The sequence below is a fragment of the Ornithorhynchus anatinus genome, chromosome 9, assembly GCF_004115215.2.
Source record: "Ornithorhynchus anatinus isolate Pmale09 chromosome 9, mOrnAna1.pri.v4, whole genome shotgun sequence".
Classification (NCBI taxonomy): Eukaryota; Metazoa; Chordata; class Mammalia; order Monotremata; family Ornithorhynchidae; genus Ornithorhynchus; species Ornithorhynchus anatinus.
Genome location: NC_041736.1, coordinates 6,558,030 through 6,576,548, shown reverse-complemented (window position 1 = coordinate 6,576,548; position 18,519 = coordinate 6,558,030). Strand labels below are relative to the sequence as shown.

The 18,519-nt window shown below is 48.4% G+C and overlaps 1 protein-coding gene across 8 annotated transcripts in view; it reads left to right on the top strand.

Moving 5' to 3' along the window:
- Positions 1-18,519, top strand: part of CACNB4 (calcium voltage-gated channel auxiliary subunit beta 4) — a 115,176-nt gene that overhangs the window by 37,101 nt on the left and 59,556 nt on the right. The window contains exons 1-3 of one of the 8 annotated variants that reach the window (XM_029071457.2): positions 14,028-14,105; positions 14,932-15,030; positions 16,297-16,457. The exons of 3 other annotated variants lie outside the window; for them this stretch is intronic. In XM_029071457.2, the coding sequence (XP_028927290.1) occupies positions 16,452-16,457 (6 nt within the window). In that variant the 5' untranslated portion in view covers positions 14,028-14,105; positions 14,932-15,030; positions 16,297-16,451. Of the gene's footprint in view, positions 1-14,000; positions 14,106-14,931; positions 15,031-15,424; positions 15,690-16,296; positions 16,458-18,519 lie in introns of those variants that run through there. 4 more of the 8 variants (XM_029071458.2, XM_029071460.2, XM_029071459.2 and 1 more) reach the window with 4 other exon arrangements.

The following is an 18,519-nucleotide window of genomic DNA, read 5'->3' as shown; positions in this document are numbered from 1 at the left end:
CCTGGTTACCCTGTATAAACCCCAGCGCTTAGAACAGTGCTCGGCACATAGGAAGCGCTTAACAAACACCAACATTATTATTATTATTATTAATAATTATGGGATTTAAGCGCTTCCTATGTGCCAAGCACTGTTCTGAGCACTGGGGTAGATGCGAGGTAATCATGTTGTCCCACTAATCATGTTGTCCCATGGGGGGCTCACAGTCTTAATCCCCATTTTACAGATGAGGGAACTGAGGCACAGATAACCTAAGTGGCTTGGCCAAGGTCACGCAGCTGACAGTGTTTTGTTCAATGCTCTGCTCTCAATAGGTGCTCAATAAATGCCATTGGTTGATGGGATGATGAATGGAGGGGCAACAAAGGAAAACGGCTGGGGAGTCGGGGCGGGGGGGATGGGGGAGGGGAGGGCGGCCCACTGCGGATTTGTTGGATTTAAAGAGATCTCTGTCCCTTTATGTGCTCAGCCCAGTGCTTGGTCCGTAGCAAGTGCTTAATAAATTAAAAGGACCAAATCACCAAAGGGTCAGATCGCTCCCTGAGGCCAGGCAAATCGGATGGGTATTTCCTGGCTCGTCTCATCCCACCAGGAGTCTCATCTTTATGGAATTCACCAACCGAAGCCCTGTGGGGAGTGTGAAGTAAAAAAACAACAAAAAACAATTAGCGAGGTTAGAGACGGAGCCCAGTGTCAGCTCATCAGCCGCGGAGACCGAAGCTCGGCCTGTGATATCAAAGCCCTGGCCCCTTTACCTCCTCTCTGGTCCAGCTGGATGAGTCGATCTGGGAGCTTGAGGCAACAGGGACTTAAATAAAAACAGCCTCTCTCAGCATCTCCGATCTGGGAGCTTTTTCTAGAAGAGGCAAGGAGGTTGAGAGTTCCGCTTTAGCTGCTCAGGAAGGCGGGAGTTTGTCCTGGGAGAAGGTCTTGGATTTTTGAGCTGCTCTGCTGTCGTTTGCGGCCCGCTACCTTCCCCGGCTGTCTCGGCCCTCTAAGTGTTCATACGTTTATTGATTTGTTACTGATGCGTTTTTCTACCTGGGTCCATTGTACCTTCCCTCGTGTTCTTTCGACTGTCGTATGTTTGTCGATTTATGTCTGCTTGTCTTCTCCATCAGAGAACAGGAATGTAACCGGTCGTATACTAATACTAATTATAATAATAGTGATGGTATTTGTTAAGCGCTTACTATGTGCCGAGCACTTTTCTAACTTTTTTAACATATCCATTTATCCAAATGTACCCTCAATCATTTATTCTGATTTATTCTAATGTTCTGTCCTGTGGGTTTCTCAAAGGCTAGTTTTGTATTCTCGCACAATAGGCCGAGGGTGATGATGGATCTCAAAGATGTCAGAACAAAGGGGGAGCATAGAATTCAGAACCACCTCAGGACTTCCTGTCCTGGTGAGAAACTTGGATATCTCAAAACTTTCCAGAGAAGTCCTCTTTCCAAAGACGTCCCCGTGACCCGTGTTAGTAACGGGTAAAACCTTTTCAACTCTCCTGAACCAAGCTGAACAAGTGCAATTTTCTGTGAGGTTTATCCTGAACTAACTGTGTGGACCAGAAAGTGACTCGAGAGCCAGTAAGGGATGGTGACAGGAGGGAGTTGGAGAAGAGGGGAGAGAAGGGGAAGATGCATTACGGGAAATGAGAGCTTCGGTGAAGCTAGAAAATGGGCATCTGCAGCCTTAACAGGCTTTCACTTCCGTTTTATCAATTAATTTAGCAATGGACAACGGATAGAGGTGTTACCCACTGACGATGGAGTTCTAAAACAGAGTAGGCTCTTTAGGCTATAAGTAATTAAGTGATGGGAGGTTTGCTCCTGGTTTCCCCCATTTTGCACGGTGCAGTATTATTGTTCGGTGATTATCACATAATGCTGGGGTGGCCAAGCTTCATTACCTGAAGAGCCTCAACGATCCGAGAGCCTCTTTTCAAATGAATGATGGTTCTGGGATGGAGATGGGAAGGGAGGAGACAATGGGAGGGAGGTGAGTGTGGCAGGGGAAGTGAGTGGTGGAGACCAGGTGGTCCTGGTGTGAGGGAGTACGGTGAGCAAGAGAATCACAGGATGGGGGCTAGGGGTAGGTCTAATGGGACTTTTCAGCTAGACACAATAATAATAAGAATGAGAATAGGTGTAGTATTTGTTAAGCACTTACTATATGCCACGGACTGGATTAAGAGCTGGAGTAAGTACAAGATATTCAGGTCAGTGAGTCCCAGATGGGGCTCACAGTTCAAGGGGGAAGGAGAACAGGTTTTGAATCCCCATTTTGCACATGAGGAAACTGAAGCCGAGAGAAGTTGAGTGATTTGCCCAAAATCACACAGCTGGCAAGTGGTGGAGCTGGGATTAGAACTCAAGTCCTCTGACTCCCAGGCCCCTGCTCTTTCCACTGAGCCGCATTTCTTCTCAGATATGATTCTGATCACTAGAGCATAGGAAGGACATAATAGAGTCGGAGAAAATACAGGGAGGAAAGTGAAAATCAGCGAGGTGGGGTAGCTTCTTCATGATTAATAGTGGAAAAGCTTAGGACTCTTCAGTCTAGAAAGACCAAGGTTGAGAAGGACCATTGTGAAGCAAACAAAACCAGGAAGGGTGTGGACAAGGCAAACATGAATTTGGCTGTTCACCAAATCCCACAGAGGCAACAGGATCTCCAGACAGCTGCTGCATGGACAGCAGAAATTGGAAAACTGAAATATTTTAAGGACACAGTAAAACAAAACCTCAGACAATATTGCATCCCATTTGAAAACTGGGAGTGATTTGTCATGAATGGATTAACGCGGCACACAGAAATCAAGAAAGGAATGGCTCTTTTCGAGCAGAAGTTTTATTTATAATGGCATTTATTAAGCGCCTACTATGTTCCAGGCACTCTACTAAGCTCTGGGGTAGATACGAGATAATCGGGTTGGACACAGTCCCTGTCCCATTGTGTGACACTGGAATTGTGTAGGTGTATCTTGATTCTATTTATTGCCATTGTTCTCGTCCGTCCGTCTCCCCCGATTAGACCGTAAGCCCGTCAGTGGGCAGGGACTGTCTCTATCTGTTACCGATTTGTCCATTCCAAGCGCTTAGTACAGTGCTCTGCACATAGTAAGCGCTCGATAAATACTATTGAATGAATGAATAAAAGTCAATGCAAGGCTAAGGGATTGGATGCAGTCCCTCTCCCTTATGGGGGGATCACTATCTATCTTATCCCCATTTTAGAGATGGGGAAACTGAGACTCAGGTTAAGTGGCTTGCCCAAGGGCACACAGTAAGCTAACGTGGCCTAGTGCATAGAGCAAGGGCCTGGGAGTCAGAAGGATCTGGGTTCTAATTCTGGTTCTAATCCTTGGTTAAGTCACTTAACTTCTCTGTGCCTCAGTTACCTCATCTGTAAAATGGGGATTAATATTGTGAGCCCCACGTGGGACAGGTTGTGTCCAACCTGATCCACTTGTACCTACCGCAGAGCTTAGAATAGTGCTTGGCACATAGTAAGCGCTTAACAAGTACAATAGTTATTATTATCAGTGGTGTTTACTGAACACTTATTCTATGCAAAACACCAAACTAAGCACATGGAAAAGTACAGTACAACAGAGGTGGCTGATACGTTCCCTGTCCACAACGAGCTTACAATCTAGAGCCGGACTGTCTCCCCCACCTTCCCAGTCCCTGAGGCAGGGCAGGGATTTGGGAAGTGGTTTGGAGCCGTATCAGACTGAGGAAGTGAGCCAGGGGCCCTGGGATCATCTAACGGCTTCTGAGCCGACAAACTGGGAAGCAGGTTGGCCTAGTGGAAAGAGCTCAAGCCTGGGAGTCAGAGGACCTGGGTTCTAATCACAGCTCTGCCACTTGCCTCCTGTGTGACCGTGGACAAGTCACTTCACTTCTCTATGCCTCAGTTTCCTCAACTGTTAAATTGGGATCCAATACCTGTCCTCCCTCCTACTTAAACTTGGAGCCCCATCTGGGACAGGGGCTGTGTCTGACCCGATTAACTTATATCTACCCCAGCGCTTAAAACGATGCTCAACACTTAGTAAGCACCTAACAAAAACCATAAAACACACCCCCCCCCCCCGCAAAAAAAACAAACCACCTCACAACTTCCTTCATGCAGAGGTGCTCTCCCTCCCACGGGGCATTTTCCTCTTTTTTCATTCTCCAGCATTGTTTCTTTCCTAGAAACATCCTCCTCTCATGCTAGGAGATTGGCCACCCAAACACATACCGCTCACTGGAGAAATGGACTTTTCGGGGGGACCAGGAATAAAGGAGGCGTTCGACCCCTCTTCAGTTGAGACCGGCAATTCACAGTCCATGCGTTGACACTCTCCGAGGCGCGTGTTTGTGAAACGATGATAGAGAAACATTAGACTCTTAATCACTCCCGAAACCCTAGGATCACTTAATGGCTGCCTCTGCTATTGCATTATATAACGGGAGAAAAACAGTGTACTTATCACTAACGCTATTACCTTCCATTAAATGGAGATGGAAAGAAACCTCCCTGGATTGGGCAATAGGGAACAACAGGCTGAGGCCCTCTTCCTCTCACCTTGCTCTTCCGTAATCTCCCCCGCTCCCTGCCCCATGTAAGTGCTCAATAAATACGACTGATTGATTGATTGATTGATCGGTTCTCCTTGTCTTTTTCTCTGCTTCTCCAGGATGGGGCAGGGAGTGGGGATGGAGGGACGGAGTTGGACTGACTGCAAGGCGGGGAGGGAAGGCTAAGGCGGACACCCAAGACTGTGAACTTGTTGTGGGCAGGGAATGTGCCTGTTTTTCGTTGTATTCTCCCAAGCGCTTAGGACAGTGCTCTGCACATAGTAAATGCTCAGTAAATACGGTTGACTGACTACTCTGGGTTTCCCACGTAGTTCTCCAGGAGTGGGCCTAGGAGAGAGAGACAAGGAGAGGGAGGAGGAGAGGGGAGAGGGCTGGGCTTCTGTGTGACGTGAGGCAAATTAGAATAACTGGGGTATCTGTTGAGTGTTTACTATGTGCCAAGCACTGTGCTGAGCGCTGAAGTAGATACAGTCCAATCAGATCAGACCCAGTCCTTGTCTCCTTGGGCCTCGCGGTCTGAGGGAGGAGAAGCACGTGTGCTTAATCTCCACGTTACAGATGAGGAAACGGAGGTACCTGGAAGTTTAGCGACTTGTCCGAGGTCACTAAGCAGGCAAGTGGCGGAGCTAAGATTAGAACCCAGGTAAAAATGATGGTATTTGTTAAGCGCTTACTATGTGTGACTGTGGGGAAGTCACTTCACTTCTCTGTGCCTCAGTGACCTCCTCTGTAAAATGGGGATTAAGACTGTGAGCCCCACGTGGGACAACCTGATCACCCTGTATCTACCCCGGCGCTTAGAACAGTGCTCTGCACATAGTAAGCGCTTAAATACCAACATTATTATTATTATTATGTGCAAAGCACTGTTCTATGTGCTGGGGGATACAAGGTGAACAGGTTGTCCCACGTGGGGCTCACAGTCTTAATCCCCATTTTACAGATGAGGTAACTGAGGCACAGAGAAGTGAAGTGACTTGCCCAAAGTCACACAGCTGAAGAGTGGCAGAGCAGGGATTAGAACCCTAGACCTCTGACTCCCAAGCCCGGGCGCTTTCCACTGAGCCATGCCGCTTTTCTGGCAAGACAGAATCTGCTTTCAGAGACTATATGTGCTGTTCTAAAGAAAATTTCCAAGTGGATTTTTGGGTAGAAAAGTCCATTTTAACTAGAGCGTACTGGGTCACTGGACGCTTATTTGGTGTAGTGAGGAAGCAAGTAATTATAAACTCGTGGGCAGGGAACATGTCTACAGACTCCGTTGTGCTGTATTCTCCCAAGCACTTAGAACAGTGCTCTGCGCATAGTAACTGCTCAATAAATTGGTAGCTGAACTACACGGATCATTTTCCTTCCCCACTGGGGAAAGCCCTCATTGGTAGAATCTGATTTATACCCGCAAAGACTTCCTGAAAGGAATCTGAGAAATAGGGTGGACCCTCACTTCAAATTCTTGTCTGTCCGTCTCCCCCGATTAGACCGTCAGCCCGTCAAAGGGCAGGGACTGTCTCTGTTACCGATTTGTCCATTCCAAGTGCTTAGTACAGTGCTCTGCACATAGTAAGTGCTCAATAAATACTATTGAATGAATGAATGAATGAATGACCAATCGTATTTACTGAGCACTGACTGCGCAGAGCGTTGTACTACGCGCTTAGGAGAGTACAGTACAACAGAGTTGGTAGATATGTTCCCTGCCCATAATGAACTCACAGTCCAGAGGAGTTGAGTCCAATTCGCCCTGGGTCAGAATGACTCTCTGTTAAGTTACTTAGGGTTACGTCCCCGTAACGACGTGGCATCTGCTAAGAGTTGAGGCAACTTCTGGAAGTACCTGATGAGGGAGGAGCTGAGACAGAAGAAGAATTTGGTTCATTAATACTCCTTGAGGAATTCCCTGGCAGAGAAGCAGCATGGCTCAGTGGAAAGAGCCCGGGCTCGGGAGTTAGAGGTGATGGGTTTGAATCCCGGCTCTGCCACTTGTCAGCTGGGTGACTGTAGGCAAGTCACTTCACTTCTCTGTGCCTCAGTTTCCTCATCTGCAAAATGGGGATGAAGACTGTGAGCCTCACGTGGGACAACCTGATTACCCTGTATCTCCCCCAGCGCTTAGAAAAGTGCTCTGCACATAGTAAGCGCTTAATAAATGCCAACTTTTTTTTTTTAACCTTGTATCCCCCCAGTGCTTAGAGCAATGCTTGGCACACTGTAAGCCCTTAACAAACACTGTCATTATTATTACTATTATTATTACCGAATGTTTGCTGAGGGTCTTGCAGATTTTCTTAAAGGATTTGTTAGGTAACTGACATTCAGAGACCTGAGGCATTATAGATAAATAAGTTCCAAAGTTTCACCATCCATTTCCATGCTCAGCTTCAGTCCACCCCTTCAGTCGCCCTGAGGCTGGGGAAGTTACATTAAGCCCCAGGCCACAGTCACTCAAAGAATGAACCAACGTTATTTATTGAGTGATAACTGTTGGCAGAGCACTTGGGAGAATACAGGAATACAGAGCTGGTGGACATGTCCCCTGCCTACAAGAAGCTTACGCTCTAGAGGGAGGAGCTTGCAGTCGAGAGGTGGGGTTTCTGGTATCCCCCACTGACTTCCTGTGAAATTTCTCATTGACTGGGATTTATTCATTTTATCCTAGGAGCTCAGTGTGAGGCCATAATTCTTTTTGCTGGAATAACAATGGATGTGAGAAAAAGAAAGAAAAGAGAAAATTGCTCCCTGCCTCCTTGATGAGATCCATAGGACTAAAAAAAAAAAAAATCATTTGAAGCCATTCAATCCCCTTCCAAAGGCTAAATTCTGTATTCTGGGAACAGAGCTCACATTTTTAAATGGGTTTCCTAGCAGTGCATCTTGCCAGACATAGTTTCGAGCCCCAGTGTAAATGGCAGGTGCCCCAAGAGGAAGGAATCTTTTGTTTCTTCCTCGTCTTCTACGCTCCGCTCAGTCTTCTCCCAGGCTTATATCACAGACTGAGCTAATTATGAGAAAAAACAGGAACTCCTGGGTGAGAAGGTGAAGGAATGTCAGCGAAGCCTTCGGCTTGAAAACGGAAGCGTCGGGGAGTGCGGAGATTCATTGCGATGGGGGTCACCCAGTCATATGCTGATTCACTTTCTCTGGGCCCAGATTATCACAGCCCACAAGTTCCCGGCATTGTCGAGGGCATCGAATTTAGAAAAATCACAAAGTAGGAAGGAGAAATGCCAACCTGCTGACACTCAGTTAAGGGCCAGAGTGTGAAGCTGCGACTTTGAGATCGCACACTGGGAGAAAGTGTCCCAGATTGGTGTTGCACTTAATCGAGTTGGTGCAGTGATTAAGACCTCCCTCCCCACCCTTTCCCCCCCAACCCCCGATCTGGGAAAAGGAGCCGACACCGCTTAAGGATTCAGGTATCTGATCTCAGCCAGCCACGGGGGACTTTGGGACCCTTTGGGCCCACCTGCCTGAACAATCTCTGAGGGTGATTGCTCACGAGGAGAAGCTTGGGCACGTGCATTTAATGCCTGTCTCTCAACCTATAACAAGGGCTCGACTAACGTGCGGCGTTCCACGGATGTTCACAGGCTGAGAGTGGAAGTGGAAAAATGCCAACACCTCAAGTGGTGAAGGAATTTGTGAGACTAGGAATAGAGGAAGACTAGAGAGAGGTCTCTTTCCCCCTCCCCCAAACACATACAGCCATCCCCACCTTCTACAAACTCGGATCTGCCACCTTTGGTCGTTTGCTATTCACCCCAGTCCTACGCCACATGCGTACATCTTTAAATTATATATTATCAATTATTTATTCATATTAATGTCTGTCTCCCCCTCTAGACCATAAGCTCATTATGAGCAGGGAACGTGTCTGTTAATTCTGTTGTAATAATAATAATTATGGTATTTAAGTGCTTACTGTGTGCTGGGCACTGTACTAAGCACTAGGGTGGGTCCGGGCAAATAGGGTTGGACACAGTCCCTGTCCCCTGTGGGACTCGCACTCTCAATCTCCATTTTACACTTAAGGTGACTGAGGCGTAGAGAAAGTGAAGTGACTTACCCAAGGTCACACAGCAGATAAGCGACGGATCCGGGATTAGAACCTATGACCTTCTGACTCCCGGGCCTCTGCTCTGTCCACTACACCATGTTGCAAGTGCTTAGTACAGTGCTCTGCACGTAGTAAGTTAGTCCCTGCAAATGCTGTAATAATAATAGTAGTAATTATGGTATTTGTTAGGTGCTTACTATGTGCCAAGCACCGTGTGGTGGATAGAGCACGAGCCTGGGAGTCAGAAGGTCATGGGCTCTAATCTCAACTCTGCCACTTGTCTGCTGGGTGACCTTGGGCAAGTCTCTTCACTTCTCTGTGCCTCAGTTATCTTTTAAAGTAGGGACTGAGACAGTGAGCCCCACGTGGGACAGGAACTGCGGCACCTGTAAGCGCTTAACAAATACTACAATTATTAATTGTTACACTTATTAAGTGCTCAATAAATACCATACCGATTAATTGATTGGGGCTATAGGAGAAAGTTGAACCATTTCAGGAAAAATCTTCAAGGAGAAGAGGTGAGATGGGTGGGAAACAGGGCGGAAAGGGAGAGAAGAGATCTAGGGAGTAAATAAGGTCTCACCGTTTTGGAATGAGAGGCAAGGGTGGAATGAAGCAGACATGCGGCTTGGGGAAATAGATACATATGTCTAAGTGATTTTCCATTCTTTTCTCAGACCGTTGTGCAAGTTTAGGAAGCTTACTCACCTTTTCTAACCCTCTGAACCCACTTCATCCTATTCATTTGGGTAAGTTGTCGCCAGGATGTCCAGAGGGGATGAATGTAAGGAAAGGCCACCTGTTATTTGCAAAGGCAGCTGGGCCAGCAGAAGACATCAATAGGTTCAATCGATCAGTCAGTCGTATTTATTGAGCACTTACTGTGTGCAGAGCCCTGGAAGCGCTTGGGAGAGTACAAACTAACAGTGGTAGACACATTCCCTCCCCGCAGTGAGCTTGTAGTCTAGAGGGTTCAAGAAGAGTTTGGATAAATTTGGGAGAATCTGAATATTAAGAAGTAGAAATGGTCACTGTAGACTGCCTACTTGGTGCAATGCACTGAACTAAGTGCTTGACAAAATTCAGCAGAAACTCAAGATTCATTTCCTGCACACAAAGGGTTGACTCTCTGACAAGAAAACGTTGCAATCCTCACTACCTAGGTCTAAGAATCTTCGTTTTCTAGGGCAAAATCCTAGTAATAGGTATATAACTCTCCCTGCGCAATCTGATTGAAATCGGGGCCTTATACTATTTGCTCAGCACTGCTAAATCACTCAGTCAGTGCAATTTATTATTATTAACAATAATAATAATAGTGGTATATGGTAAGTATGCATTATGTGTCAAGCACTGTACTCAACACTGGGGCAGCTGCAGGACAATGAGATCGGACTCAGTCCCTGTCCAAGAAAAGAGAGGTACAGAGAAATTAGATGATTTGTCAAAGGTCAGACAAGTGGTGGAGCTGGAACTACAACCCAGGTCCTTCGATTTCTCAGTCCTGAGCTCTTTCCGCTGGTTCCTTTTTCCACTAGGCCAATGTGCTAACCCTATGGATAGATTTCAACACATTATTTGGAAAAACAAGTGCAACAGAGAATAGTATTATAATATTCTGTTTCTATCCAAATGGATTGGAAAACAGGCAAGATTTTACAGATGTTTAAGTTTCTTTGGATGGAATCCCACTGTACTTTCCTGTAAATTTTTGTCTTTCTTTCCAGGGGATCATTTCAATAGAAAAATGCAAAAGTTTCAGTAGGAAGTTCTCCTCGAATTCATTTCAGTGTTGAAATTTAAATGGAAATTCCAACACATTCAGGTTCTACATCAGCAGTAATATTTCCACAGAGTTATTGTTATCGGTTAGCTGGCATGAGGAGCAGTAATTAATCGTATTTATTGAGCCCTTACTATGTGCAGAGCTCTGCACCATAAGCACTTAGGAGAGTACAGTATAATAGAGTCGGTAGACATGCTCACTGCCCACAAGGAAGGGCCATCAGAAGAAGTTTCTGAAAAGAAAAATTTTCTTTAGAAAATTTACAGATAATGCCCTTTTCAGGCCTCAAACCAATTTCCAAGATGAATTACGTTCAAGGGGAAAGGAGCAAAGGGGGGGAAGGAGGAGCCAGGATCCTTAATCCAATCAATTAATCAATCAGTCCATCAGTGGTATTTATTGAGTGCTTACTATGTGCGGAGCATTATACTAGGCGCTTGGGAGAGCACAGTGCAGTAGAGTTACTAGATGATCTCTGCCCTTAAGGAGATTACAATCTAGAAGGGGAGATGGACATTAAAACCTATAAACATCTGATTAGATATTAACACTATTTCTTTCACAGGCCTGTTTGAGAATTCCCTTCATTCGTGCTTCCACAAATTCTTCCAAACCCACCGGCGATAGCCCTATCTTCTCTTATGCCAGATTATCTGGTGTATTTTTCTGTCCACAGAGATTTCTCTTTGTGTGTGTGCGGATTAAAGCGCTTACTATATGATGATGATGGTATTTGTTACTATGTATCAAGCACTGTCCTAAGACCTGGGGTAGATACAAGGTTATCAGCTTGTCCCACGTTTTGCAGACGAGGTAACTGAGACACGGAGAAGTTAAGTGACTTGCCCAGAGTCACACAGCTGACAAGAGGCAGAGCCGGGGTTAGAATCCACCACCTCTGACTCCCAAGCCCGGACTCTTTCCACTAAGCCCTGGTGTAGATACAAGGTAATGGGGCTGGACGCGGTCTACTGTCCCACATGGGGCTCACAGTCTTAATTCCCATTTTACAGATGAGGTAACCGAAGGATAGAGAAGTGAAACGATTTGCCCAAGGTCACACAGCAGAGAAGTGGTGAAGCCGGGATTAGAACCCGGGTCCTTCCGACTCTCAAGATCTCAAGTCCTGGGCAGGGAGCTTGATCATCAACCTTCCTTACCCAAGCGTCCTCAGAGGCTACCTGAGCCTAGAAGCACTTGGATTGTAAATATGTTGGATTATAAATTCACCGAGAGCAGGGATTTCATCCTTTTCACTCCACTGTAGACTTCAACACTCAGCGCAGCGCTTTGCACACACTGTGAGTGCCTTGAAGTTCAGGGGCCATGACCAATTCCTACTTGAGTACTCAGTCATATTTACTGAGCGCTTGCTATGTGTACTTTACTAAGCGGTTGGGAAAGTACAGGACAAGATAGTTGGTAGACACTTTCCCTGCCCACAGAGAGCTGTGATCCTTTTCTCTACCACTAAACCCCCGGCTGAGCGGGGATCGCCAACCTCTCCAGCTGCTTGAGACGAAAAAACAGTTGTGCTTCGATCTGGCGTGCGAAATCCACGGGACCGGCCAAACTGTTTTCATAAAGGTGCTGGTGGGGGACACCAGTTTGGCTAGTAAGACTGTAAAATCCTCAGCCAAGTGACCCAGTTTATCCCATTTCACCAGGCGACAGTCTTTGCACTTTGGGCACCGGGGTCGGGGAAAGGATCTAGGGATCTGAAGGTAACATCTCCCTCCGGTTCTTTATTCCCGATTCCACTGCAGCTTTATTGAGGAATAAATAGTGCAGCTCCGTGCCTATACATACATACATACACATATACATACGCACACAGCACAGGTCAATTTCTCTGGAAATTGGCTTCATGAAACCGCAAGTTGATTCATTCATTCGATTGTATTTATTAAGCGCTTACTCTGTGCAGAGCACTGTAGAGGAGCAGCGTGGCTTAGTGGCAAGAGCACGGGCTTGGGACTCAGAGGCCGTGGGTTCTAATCATAGCTCCATCACTTGTCTGTTGTGTGACCTGGGGCAACCCGCTTAACTTTTCTGAGCCTCAGTTACCTTATCTGTAAAATGGAGATGAGGACGGGAGCCCCAAGTGGGACAACCTGATTACCTTGTGTCTACTCTAGCGCTTAGAACAGTACTTGGCATATAATAAGAGCTTAGCAAATGCCATTATTATTATTATTATTATTATTACTAAGTGCTAAATATTTTTTTAAGTAGTCAGTTGCCTGCAAATGTATCCAGTTCCCCTCTCCAGGTTAGAAAAAGCGCAGGTGTGAAGGCGTTGTGGGGTAGGGATTCATTTATCCAATAGTAAGACTGTGATCCCGTCGTCGGGCAGGGATTGTCTCCATCTGCTGCCGAATTGTACATTCCAAGCGCTTAGTACAGTGCTCTGCACATAGTCAGCACTCAGTAAGTACGATTGAATGAATTTATTGAGCGCTTACCGTGTGCAGAGCACCAACCGCTTAGTACGGTGACCTTGGGCAAGTCACTTCACTTCCCTGTGCCTCAGTTCCCTCATCTGCAAAATGGGGATTAAGTCTGTGAGCCCACGTGGGACAACCTGATTAACCTGTATCTACCCCGGCGCTTAGAACAGTGCTCGGCACATGGTAAACACTTAAAAAATACCATTATTATTATTATCATGACAGTGCTCTGCACACCGCAAGCGCTCAATAGATAGGACTGAATGGATGCATGGATGTGTACGGTAAACACAGGAACCTAGAGTGCAGCAAGGAGGGGCAAAAAAAAAAAAAAATCACCTCCAAAATGTAGCATTCCTTCAATCCACCCAAGGACCTGAACCGGAGTGACTTTCCAGAATGCGACCGGTCAGAAAAGTGCTTTTTTGTTGTTGTTGTTTTTTCCGCTTAGGGGGTCCTAACAAGGATGAGAACGGGAAACTTTTCAGCCCCAAATGTGAGAAGGAATCTCTCTCCTCCCGTGTCATTTTTTTTTTCCCTCGTCTCCCCAGTTTATCGCGACTTTGGCGACCACCCACCGTTTCTGGGCGCCTCCCTCCCCCCGGCCGACCCTTACGGGGGTCTTTTTTTGTGTTTTCTTTTTCTTTTTTGTATTTTTTCCCCGCCCAATTGGTGGGAACGGGCTCCCCTCCCTCGGATCTAACGGCGGGGCTGCGGGAGGAGGGGGATGTGGTTGCGGGATCTCCCGCAAACGCGGGCGGCAGGATGCTCGGCGGGCCCCCCGGAGGGCGGCGGCAGCCAATGAGCAAAGAGAAGGCGCCGGAGGCGGGCCAATCAGAGGGCGCGCCGGCCGCCGCGTCATCAGTCTCTGGCCGGGGGGGGGCTGGTTTTTTTTTTCCCTGCGCCGGATTGGGGGGAAAGGGCACGGGGAAAGATGCCCGGCCCGCTCCGTCTCCAGGGGTAACCGTTGCCCTCGGGGATGTGATTTAGGAGGCGAGGGGGCCTTCCGGACTCCAAACCGGGCAGAAAACCTCTCTCACCGACCCCTCCCCACCACCTTCCACCCACGCCGGGATCCACCAGCGATTTCCTTTTTATTTAGTACATATAAATATATAGATATAGATCTATTTTTGCCTTGAGGGAGGGGGGTCTCGGATGATCAGACCTCCATGTACGACGATTTGCACCTGCATGGATTCGAGGGCTCAGAGGCGGTAAGTCATCCCCCCCAACCCCGGCCCGCTTCTTCTAACCCCCTTCCCGTTATCTGCGGCGAGCCGAAAGGGGAAGATGGAGCCGAAATGGGGCGTCGGGTGGGTTGGGGGGGGGATGGAGCCGAAATCGGGCGCCGGGTGGGGGGGATGCAGCCGCCGGGAGACGGGCCGTGTACAGTTTATAGTCACCTGAAATAATCCTCCATTACATAATTTCTTGCCAAGGAGAAGGGGGAGGTGGCGGAGGGATGGAGAGGGAGGAGAAATTAGCGGGGGCCCAAGTGGTCCAGGCTCTCACTCATTCATTCATTCGACAGTATTTATCGAGCGCCGACTATGTGCGGAGCACTGTACTAAGCGCTCGGAATGGACAATTCGGCCACAGATAGACACCGTCCCTGCCCAACGTCTAGAAGGGGGAGACAGACAGCGGAGCAAAACAGAACAAAACCAAAACAAGACAACATCATCGAGGTAAATAGAATCCAGGAGATTCTATTTATCCCCGGTTTATCGGTCTCCCCGTCCAAAACGAACCGGCTCCGTCGGGGGGATCGTTTGCCTGGGAAGCGCCGGAGAGCCTGGACCACCGAAAAAAGCAAAAAACACAACCCCAAACCCCGGGCGTTATATAATTCTCTTTGTATTTTGAGCTTGCGGGAAGGGAAGTTTGTGAGCCGCCTCCAGGCCCAGGAATGAGGCTGAGGTTATGGAGCTGTCCATCCTCTGGGCAGGAAAAAAACCCCCACAAGAACCCAAAAATCAGATGCACGGGGCCGCGCTGGGATTCGGGATGAGGTTACGGAGCTGTCCATCTTTTGTGCAGGGAAAAAAAATCATAAAAATCAGATGCACGGGGCCGCGGTAAGCCCACACCGGAGTTGCACAACGGCAGCGTGCGTGGCCTCGCCGTAGGATGGACCAGGTGCGCTCTCCTGGCTAGAAAACTCGACCTCGATTCTCCCCTCGGCCCTCAGGGTTAGGCCAAAGGCCTCGCTTTTTCAAAAAACCCCAAAACCTCGATAAAACCCAATCCACCGGAGCCCCCTAAGAGCTAGGGTCGTTTTAGTGATGGCCCTGTCGGGACCCATCCCAGATTATCGTCTCCTGTCCTTGTGCTGTTGCTGGTGGGGGTGGTCGCCTTGCAGACCCCCTCTTTTCAGAGGTTGCCCCGAAACCTCGCAAGGGAGAATTATTCGGGGAGGGGGGATGGGGAGGGCCAGAGGCACCTGCTTATAGGTGCACCGACCTGCCGCTCACCCAGTCGAGAAGACCCCCGATGTAAGGTCCTATGGCTAACTGAAAAAATAAACCGATTATAACTTAAGTAGTGTGTACGTCAATGCAGACGTATGTACCCCGTGATGCGGCATCCCTGGAAGAACAGTTGGGACGAGGCCTCTTCCGTTCCTCCTGGCCACTTTCACTAACTCTAAGACAAGCCCTGGCCTCCGTCGCTGCCCCGCGTGCTAGCGAGCGATCTGACTGCCAGATGAGTTCAGAGGAAGGAGGGCTGAAACCTTTTATGTCGGAGTGCGGGAACTGATGGAGCCCGCACATCTCCCGCTTGAAATTACCTCTCTGGTGAGTCTAGAGAGGCGGTGACGGCTGGGAACCCCTCTCTCCAGGTGACATATTTCATGTCCCAGAGCACCACGTATTCCAGAGAGTTTTAATGGGTGGCTTTTAAACTGGGGCACCTTTTCTGCACGCATCCAGGGTCCTCTGATGTCCGATAACGGATGCGTTGGGCTTTCTCCCCTCCAGGATCAGGCTAATATCCGAGGTACCGGTTTGAGGGGGTGCCATGATCCCCCGTTTCCGCAGGCCCCCTCGTCCCGAGAGTGTAGCTATCTCGCAGGATGGGAAATTCAAAATGTATCTACGGGGTGGGTCGGCTGACCGAACGGCTGGAGGGCGGGTTACTGCAGTGCTGTACCGCCGGTGACTAAGTGTGGACAGCAAGCCGAGGATCCTTTTGGATGAAGCGGAAGGACCCGGGAAGACCGTGAGACGGAGAAACCGGTCGGACCGAGGGACGATGGAGAGCAGGGGGAAGATCTTTAGCCGGGGGAGGCGAGGGGAGGATGGGAATAGAGGCTCGTTCCCGTTCAGTCACGGGGGGAGACGAGAGTATTCAGGCCGATGAATTGCCTCCAAATGCTCATTTGAGTTTATTTGTTTTTATAAGGAAGAATAATGTGATGTGTTACCCGAGATGGTGTGAACAGAACTTCCAGCCAATGGAGAAGACTAGGCCTAAATAGCTGAACCGGTGAAGTGACCGTTTAAAGCCCCTCCTGGAGTATCCCATCTTCAGCAGTCATTCTCTGTTCAAATGCATTTATGGCTGTAAGTGTGGGGGGAAATTGCGCAGATTACACAGAGAAGCTCTCTCTCTGCGATCAGGGCTGCCGGATAGGAACCCAAAGGCTTGTGTCCTGGGTGGCAGCTGGAAAGACTGAAGGCTGAGTACCCGACTTTCGGGGTTTGGGCAAGTGGCTGGTGCTGGGCACGGGGCCTCTGGGGTGTGTGTGTGTGTAAGAGAGAGAGAGTTTTGTGTGCGTGTGTAGATGTGGAGAGAAAGAGCGTTTGTGTGTGAAGAGAGAGCGCGAGCGCACAATTTAGGTAAACGCTCCTTTTGCCACGCATTCACGCCAGCAACCTGTAACGAGTCCGAACTGCCGAGGGAGGAGTGGTATTTTCTTGTCACGAGAAACCTGCACGATCACATCCCCGACAGCCCAGATCGCTACTGTAAACCGACAGATGTGTTTTGCTGTGGAATAAAAAGAAAAGCCTCCTTCTAAGAGATTACTGAGCATATTGAAATAGCGCCCCCGAAGCCTCTCCCTGGGTGCTGTACATTTCGTGTTTTCCGGAAGGGCGGGTGCGGGGCTCGGTCGTCTAAGCTGAGGATTGAGAATGTGGGTCTCGGGAACCTCTCTCTGGATTTGGACCTATCGGTCAGTCTGGGCTGCAGCTTTCCTTTTTCGCTGGGGAATGCGACTGTGCTGGGAAAGAAGTTAGATCCCGGAAGATTCCGTACTGTGCCGTCTGCGGAGTGCTCTCCGTAGGCCTGGGAGGGCTCACGCGGCCTGGCTTCCTCACTTCAGAGCCCCCCCCCCTCAGCAGATAACACCCTGCGAGCCGTGGCCGGGCTCATTATGATCCATCCAAGCAGCCTTTTAGAGGAGGGCTTCCTCACCCAGCAACTAAACCTCTTCAGATTTTCAGGCGTATCCCTAACCACATTTTATCTGCTTGAGCCACCGATGGGGCCGAGTAGCAGATGTTCACTTCAGAGACTGAACCTAGTCAGATCTGATTCACAGGTGATTCAGACAGATTTGCTCATTGGTGCATAAATGGAGTCAGTAAGTTATCTGACATTTTTTAAAGCTCACAAGGAATAGGATTTCTGTGTGGGGAGATGCTGTGGAGGGCCTACTGGAAAACACCCTGCTCGGATCACAAGCTCCTTTTGGGCAGGGAGCGTGTCTACCGGCTCTTTCGTATTGTATTCTCTCAAGCGCTTAGTACAGTGCCCTGCACTCAGTAAGCGCTCACTAAATACAATCGATTGATGTGGGCACTGACCTGACTCCTAGACCACGTCCACTGACTCTGATATACTGTACTCTCCCAAGTGATTAGTACGGTGCCCTGCACACAATAGGTGCTCAATAAGTACCACTGATTGATTTCTAAACCATTCCAGTGGATTGGAACCAGATGCCAGTTGGCTGACATAACTTACCCTGGTCCTGTTGGCTTTGATTCTAAATTGCAGTAAGGGCAGGAGCCTTTGGACTTCCTCAATAAGCCCAGTGATGCAATGACTCTGTGGCATCTATTGAAAAAGGGAAAAAAAGCTCTGTGATTTCAGCCGTGAAAGTGAAGCAGTGGTAACCTGGTCATTCTTTGCGGTGTTCAGGAAAGTGGAGATGAACCAAATAAAATGCTTAGTGGAGAGAGAATGGGCTTGGGAGTCGGAGGGACCTGGGTCCTCATCCCACCTCCTCCACAAGTCTACTGAATGACCTCGGGCAAGTCACTTCACTTCTCTGTGCCTCAGTGACCTCATCTTTAAAAACGGGTGCTAAGATTTCAAGCCCTATGTGGGGCGGGGACTGTGTCCAATTTGATTAGCTTGTATCTACCCCAGTGCTTAGTATAGTGCTTGGCACTTGGCGTTTAACAAGTACCGTAAAAAATTATCTTTAAGTCATAGGATGTTTCCTCAGAAAGGCCACTGCAGGGAGGAACGGGATGGGGGTTGGGACGGTGGAAACAAAAACGAAAGCATAGGAATAATTTCTGAAAAATTTGTCAAGAGATGTTGAAACGTTTGGTCTCTTGGAAACAAGGGTAAGGGTCAGGGCACGAAGCATCAAGGAGCGAAGGGACTTAA